We start from the raw sequence: 7,181 nt of genomic DNA on the forward strand, positions 1-7,181 counted from the left end.
AAAAAATGAAAAAACACTAACGTCCACCCGTATGACAGTTTTGCAACTTGCTCACACGCGTGAATCATCGTCCAGTGCAGTTTGCACGAATCTTGACATGTAGAGGCAAAATTTGCATGCCACGTAGGGACGAGCTTGATGTGTGGGCGTTGGAGAGTTTGCTCACACGACCGCGCCATACTGTTTGCCAGCTGCGTTGTGTGGGCGAACTAGTTTCTGCCCACACAGTTACCATCTAGTCTATGCATGCGCGTGTGGACGAACTGCTTTTCGCCCACACGACACTCCTACGTTGTAGATGGCAACTACAGTTACGCGAACGTGGCAACTAGGTAAACACACATGGCAACTGTGATTCTTTGCTATGGCAACTGCAGTTCCGCGTACATGACAACCAGATAAACACATATGACATATGTGATTAACCATGACAACGCAGGTCACGACGTTGCTTCCCTACCACCACGTTGACAAATTGAAGGAGGAGGATGCCTGGTCATTGCTCAAGAAACAGGTACATAGCCAAACTCCATGCATCGTCACTAATTATGCTTATTTGGCAAGTCCAGATTGTGAGAAAGCATATATATTGAAAATTCAAGATTAAGGAAGCCACCACTCATGTCTTGCTATCGTCGAATTGGGCGGTTGTTATGCTAACCGGGGATAAACCGTAACAGGCCAAAGCTTCCAGGTTTGGCCCAATAACCAACTCGGTTGGCCTGCTTTCTTGTCACGTAGAAGAGAATGAGCTTATTTGACATCTACAGCATTAGTACACAAAACATAATTTTTTTATGGCCTAAAAAACAGGACAATAAGGGCTCCTTCGATTCATAAGATAGGAAAAATGGAGGTTTGGTATACCCTGCCCATTTGAATTCTATGGAATCGAAAAACAGAGGAATTGACACAAGTGGGTGTTTGATGGCAGCATAGGAAAATCACAGGATTCTTTTAAAAAGTTCCGACCTCATGGAAAATTTCCTATAAAATAGACCAGGGAAATTCCTGCAAATCAAGCACCTATCACAGGAAAAAAAAAATCCGTAGGATCACAATCCTATGAAATTCTATGGAAATCCCATGAATCAAAGGAGCCCTAAACTGGCGAACCAGCAGTTTGACCGCTGAACTGAACTGACAGCCTCACCGATTCGGTTTCAAAAACTATGGTTGGGTACAACCACCTCAACTAGCCACCCACTGTAATATTCATGGACATAATTAAATACAGAATTTGGTTTGTAATTGTATACAAACTAAGCATCTTGGTTAAAAGGAAAGTAAATAGCACCTTGTTTGGGTGAGCATGTAGCATATGTTATGATGTTAATCATTCACGTTTTAGGTATCCTTGTTGACAGAGACCTCCCCGGTTAGCGATTCATCCACTTCACAAATTCAGTTTAGGTAGTTCATTGACAGATTGACTGATCTCTCATTAGTTTCCTTTCTTCATGAGCTTATTATTAACTGAACCTTAATTTCCGCTTGCTGCTAATAGACCACCATTTTTCTTTTAAGACAGCCCGCTCTGTACTGAATCGATTGGTTTAAATTTTTTATAGATAGTCTCAAGTGTGACTGATATACATGAGATAGATATGCTCAAGGATATTGGCTTGCAAATTGTAGCAAAATGTGATGGCTTGCCTCTTGCTATCAAAGTAATGGGAGGACTCTTGTGTCAGAAGGATAATCAACACAATGGGAGGACTCTTGTGTCAGAAGGATAATCAACACAGTGACTGGAAGATGGTTCTGGATGATTCTATATGGTCAGTATCTGGAATGCCCAAAGAGCTAAACCATGCAGTATATTTGAGCTATGAAGATTTACCTTCTTGCATCAAACAATGCTTTCTATGCTATTCCCTTCTCCCTAAAGCTGCAAAGTTTCTTAGAGAGGACATAATTGGCATGTGGATTAGTGAAGGATTTCTACATGGACCCTCAGACGACTTAGAAGAATTAGGAAGAAAGTACTATAAGGAATTGATACAGAGGAACCTTATAGAGCCAGATTCAAAGTACATTGATCAATCATTTTGCAACATGCATGATGTCATTCGCTCGTTTGCTCAATTTGTGGCTAGAGATGAGGCACTAGCAGCTCACAGTGGAGAAAGTAATATTGTTAGTAAACTTAGTGCACATAAGTTTCTTCGGTTGTCGCTAGAAAGCAAAGCATCAGGATCAGATGGGTTAGACTGGAGTTCTTTACAAGCGCAAACCACACTGAGAACACTAATATCAGTTGGCCGTATAAATGTGAAGCCTGGTAATTCATTGGTTCATTTTTCATGTCTGCGGACTCTGCATATAGAGTCTGCGCATGCTGCGCTGGTTGAATCTTTGCATGAATTCAAGCACTTGAGGTACTTGTCTTTGGAACGGTCTGATATATGCAGTCTTCCAGAAAGCATTGGTAAAATGAAATTCTTGCAGTACATTAGCCTGAGAGGATGCCAACAATTTGTGGATCTTCCGCATAGCATTGTAAAGTTAGGACACCTAAGGTACCTTAACTTCCAGAAAACAAGTATAAATGGCATACCTAGGGGCTTCTGTGTTCTGACAAATTTGAGGAATGTAAATGGATTTCCGGCCCGGGTGGATGGTGATTGGTGCAGTTTGGAAGAGTTGGGCCCTCTTTCTCGGCTCAAGTATCTTGAAATACAGGGGTTGGAGAATGTAACTGATTCCTCATTCGCAGCAAAGGCAAAGCTTGTTGAGAAGGTGCATCTTACCAACCTATGCTTAACCTGTGGTAGTAGATTGGGGGATGACGAGCTGATTGAAGAAGAGACCCAACAAATTGAGAAGGTGTTTGACGAACTCTGCCCTCCTCCCAGCTTAAGTTTTCTTGCCATCGAAGGATATTTTGGCCGACGACACCCAAAGTGGATGATGTCATCATCAGATATGCCCCTCAAGAACTTGAGGATTCTGATGGCTGAAGATCTGGCTTCGTGCACACAACTTCCTGATGGCTTGTGTCAGCTTCCTTATTTGGAGTTCCTTCAGATTGACCGTGCCCCAGCCATCAAGCGTGTTGGACATGAATTCCTGCAGTCCTATCATCACCAGAATCCTCGTCCTTCCGAGGCGGTGGTTTCATTTCTGAGATTGCACACAATGAAGTTAATGGGCTTGGTGGAATGGGAGGAGTGGAAGTGGGAGGAGCAAGTGCAAGCCTTTCCTGCCCTGACTGAACTTATTCTGTTTGAATGCAATTTGAAGCGTCTTCCTCCTGGCCTTGCCTCCCAGGCAAGGGCTTTGAAGGTATTATCCGTACAGCAGGTCAAGGGTCTCATCTCTCTAGAGAACATTGCTTCCCTGATCGAGCTGCAAGTAATTGAAAACTTCCACTTGGAGAGAATCACTAATCTCCCCAGACTGCAGAAGCTTACCATCACCCGCTGCCCAAAGTTGAAGGTGCTGGAGGGTGTTCCTGCACTACAGAGGCTCATGCTCGAGGACGACTACATGGAGACACTCCCAGAATACATGGGAAGTATAAACCCAAGACGTTTGGAGCTCTACTGCAGCCTGGCGCTGCTTGCTTCCATGACAGTGGCACAATCTGGACTTGAGTGGGACAAGTTCAGCCATATTGAGCATGTCAAGGCATATGCACATGAAGGAGATAATCCAAGGAAATGGTATGCATTGTACACAACTAATCCCTACAACTTGGAGACAAATGTCAGCAGCTCTGCTTTGATGTATAGAGGTAAATTGGCATTGCTCATTTATCTTAATTTGTTTGTGTGCTCTGTTTATTTGATTTATTTTCTAACTAGATCCATAGGTTGGACTCTGAATATATTCTCTTTATTCTCATTCTCTTGAATGCATCGTTCCAGAGTAGGTCAACAAAAAACATGGTACTAATGTCAACATTGACATTACTACCTTTTTCTGTAAAAAACAGATGACTGGCTTCTAATCATTTTGTATTGGTTACTGTTGACAAATGCTACTTTCCGATTTGGCTGCTCTCTCACGTTGCTAAATAGTATCTGTTCCATATTAACACCGTCATAGCAGAGCTGTTGCCTTGCAAGTTCTCGAGTGTGTAATTACTTTACTGTTTTCTTCAATTCTTCTCATGCAGGAACCTTATTTTCTTTGGAGGATGCGCAAACATTTGAGTCTGCCTTCAAAATGACAAGAAGAACCTTTAGGTATATCTGCAGCTTGGTGAGTCTGGAATTGAATTATATGACATGCTACACCTTTGCTGATGGGAGGGAGCTGTCTTTACAAGATCTAGTAGCCATTGTTCTCAGAAGGTTGTACTCTAGTGAGCCACCGGAGACGATAGGATCCACTGTTGGTGTGAACGAGTCAACCGTCTTGTTGGTAACTGAGAGCTTTGTTGCTGTGTTGTGCGATCGAGCAAAGCATCACTTGCTTTGGCCAGACTCCAGTGAAAAGGATAAAATCAAATCCATGTTTGACAAGATCCACAATATGAATAACTGCTGCTGTGTTATATGTACAACTCGCATCCCATTTGGACCAACCCGCGACAGTGAGAATAATTGCAGTGTTATAATGCAAGTCATCGTTGATCCAGAGATAAGGTTCACAAACATTTGGTTGACATTGACAGGTAGCATGAACCTCTCTAGCATTTGGCCAGAATGTCATCCGAATCAGGAGGTGAATTAACACAAGTCCTCTTAGTACATCTCAATTTTTTCATCTAGTTACTCTGTCCACTAATTTCTCATATTTATTCCTCCTGTTGTTTCCATCCTTCATCTGTTTACTAGATCCACAGAAGGACCATGAGGTAGGTGCATCAGGCTTAGGGGATCATTAACTGAATTTTTTTCTTTCTGCCAGCTTCATTCTAGGTACACTGCAGTCTGTGCTTAAAAGTCTTGTTATTCCTTCGATTACAGCAATATACAAGTTTTCTTTTTCCTGGTTCATTTTCTCTGATATGGCTGTTAGTGATAACCTTTAGGTGATAAATTCCCTTTGTTATATATTAATTACATAACTACGAAAGGAAAATAATTGACTTACCTATGAGCAACGTATTTCCCTCTCTGTAGCTATAAGCTGCGACCCTTATGTATTTCCCATTCAGTATTGACAATTGCTTTAATCATGATTCATTCGATAGCACGGGGAATGTGAACAAAAAATATTAGCAGCTACGCGATCCTCAAAGATGAAAAATACTGATACAAATAAAACCTTGATTTGATCAGGTGGAAGGGAAGCCGACATCCTGCTGGTTGGAGCTTTTGAATGCATGAAAGAGCCGGCGTCGCAATGGAGCCAAAGATTACATCGATGCTGCAAACATGAACTGAACACAACATTTTGTATTTCTTGTCATCTGTCTGTTTGGCACAGACGAGTTTTGTTAAGCAGTCTGAACTTTGTGTATCGGTGACAAGCTTTAAAATGGCAATGTAGCTGTGGAATTTACAAAACATCTATTGGTGGGCTATCTTTAGCTCTGGCCTCCAGCAGGTCACCATGATCCCTCGACCAGCGGATTGCGGTAGCGAGAATAGCTCTCGTCTCACTGAAGGTTTTTCCTCTATTGTTGGCCCTTTTTTGTTTTTGTTTCTGTTCACTCTTTCTTGTTCGCTTGATCCGTCGTGTGCCATTCTCTGGTTGTCATCCAGTTTTCTTTCATTATTTCCTTTCTTTTTTTTCAGTTTTCTTTGTTTCTCAAGGTTTTCTCGATTTTTTTTGTTTTTTCTTTTGCTATTTAACCGGTTTTCTCAGTTTCTTGCTTGGTTTTCATTGGAATTTTTTCTTTTCTTCTTTCCTACGATTTCTAAAGCTCATTTTTTCCATCTCGGGTTTCATTGATTTTTATTTTCATTTTTTCCTTTGGTTCTCCTTTTTTTGTTTTATTTTGTTTATTTTTCAGTTTTCATTGCTTTTATTCATTTCTCTTTGTTTCTTTGTTGGTTTTAATTGGTTACTGTTTTATTCAACACATATCTATTTTTATCAGTCCACAGTGTAATGTACATGTGAGACATTTTGCTGGTACACACTAAACATTTTTTAATAAACAATGTACATTTTTTTTCTTAAACACTTGTTTTGAACACTTTTTTGAATATATGGTCAACATTTTCTCAAATACGCGTGAACATTTTATTAACAACGGTAAACATATTTTCACACACAATGTACATTTTTCGAATACATGATTTTTTTTCAAAAATATGTTTTGATGTCTACTTTTATTCATACAGATTGTACGTTATTCATATACATCAGAAAACATTTTTCTTAAACACATTAACGATTTTTGAAGTACTGCCTCCATCCCACAATATAATATCATTTTTCAAACTAACATACATCAACATTGTTTTTTTTTTGCGGATGACATCAACATTGTTTTCATACACATTTATATTTTTCCAGATATTTGTTTGGTTTCTACTTTTTTTTTCTTGTAAACCTTTTCGTATACACAAGAAAAATAATTCCTATACATGTTTAAAAAATTTCAAGTACATGATTAACATTTGTATACACGCTAAAAAAGTTCAATACATGAGAAATATTGTTTTCATACATATTTATAGTTTTTGTAAATAATTTTCTATACATGAGAAACATTTTTTATACACTTTCAACATTTTTAAAATGCTTGATTAACAATTTTTTAAATACATGATCAACTCTTTTCATACAAATTGTATATTTTTTGGCATACATTTTTCGTATACATGAGAAAAAAATTAATACACATTTGACATTTCTTAAATGCATGACTAATATTTTTTAAGTGTTTTTTGGTATTATACTAGTGAATTCGTACGTGCAATGCATGTTGATATTAAGGTAGAAAATTAAATGCATTTAAATATTAGCCAGAAAATCAATTGAATGGTAATAGTATTAGGTAGGATATCAATTATGCGTAATTACATGGATATTCTATATTTGACATGTTATAAATTGCAAACATGTTTATCGCTCACCATGAAAGCGATATAAGTCGTTGGATCTATAATATTTGATGGCTGTTTTGTTGGATCTAGCCCTTTGGGGCTTTTTATATGTGTATAGATACGAAACAAAAGAAGAAAAGGCTGCAGGCCTGCGTTACCCGCTGGGCCGGCCCGTTCTAGTCGCTGCTTGAGGCGAGCCTGCACTGTGTCTCGCTCGTCGCGGCCTGC

At 39.3% G+C, this 7,181-nt stretch overlaps 1 protein-coding gene across 1 annotated transcript; it reads left to right on the forward strand.

Moving 5' to 3' along the window:
- The first annotated feature begins 427 nt into the window (after positions 1-427).
- Positions 428-5,455, forward strand: LOC119315551 (putative disease resistance RPP13-like protein 1). The gene is made up of 6 exons (XM_037590127.1): positions 428-514; positions 1,572-1,680; positions 1,718-3,739; positions 4,124-4,674; positions 4,788-4,807; positions 5,235-5,455. Exons 1-6 carry the CDS (start codon positions 428-430, stop codon positions 5,272-5,274), a joined length of 2,829 nt encoding a protein of 942 aa, XP_037446024.1. The 3' UTR covers positions 5,275-5,455.
- Positions 5,456-7,181: the final 1,726 nt, after the last annotated feature.

Source organism: Triticum dicoccoides, chromosome 6A (genome assembly GCF_002162155.2).
Source record: "Triticum dicoccoides isolate Atlit2015 ecotype Zavitan chromosome 6A, WEW_v2.0, whole genome shotgun sequence".
Lineage (NCBI taxonomy): Eukaryota > Viridiplantae > Streptophyta > Magnoliopsida > Poales > Poaceae > Triticum > Triticum dicoccoides.

Bases quoted from the DNA above. Each gene is read 5' to 3' on its own strand.
- LOC119315551 (XM_037590127.1), top strand. From the start codon at position 428: ATGACAACGCAGGTCACGACGTTGCTTCCCTACCACCACGTTGACAAA. The intron at 1,681-1,717 runs GACTCTTGTGTC...ACACAATGGGAG, and splicing joins TGCTATCAAAGTAATGGGAG to GACTCTTGTGTCAGAAGGAT. The intron at 4,808-5,234 runs GTAGGTGCATCA...TGATTTGATCAG, and splicing joins ATCCACAGAAGGACCATGAG to GTGGAAGGGAAGCCGACATC.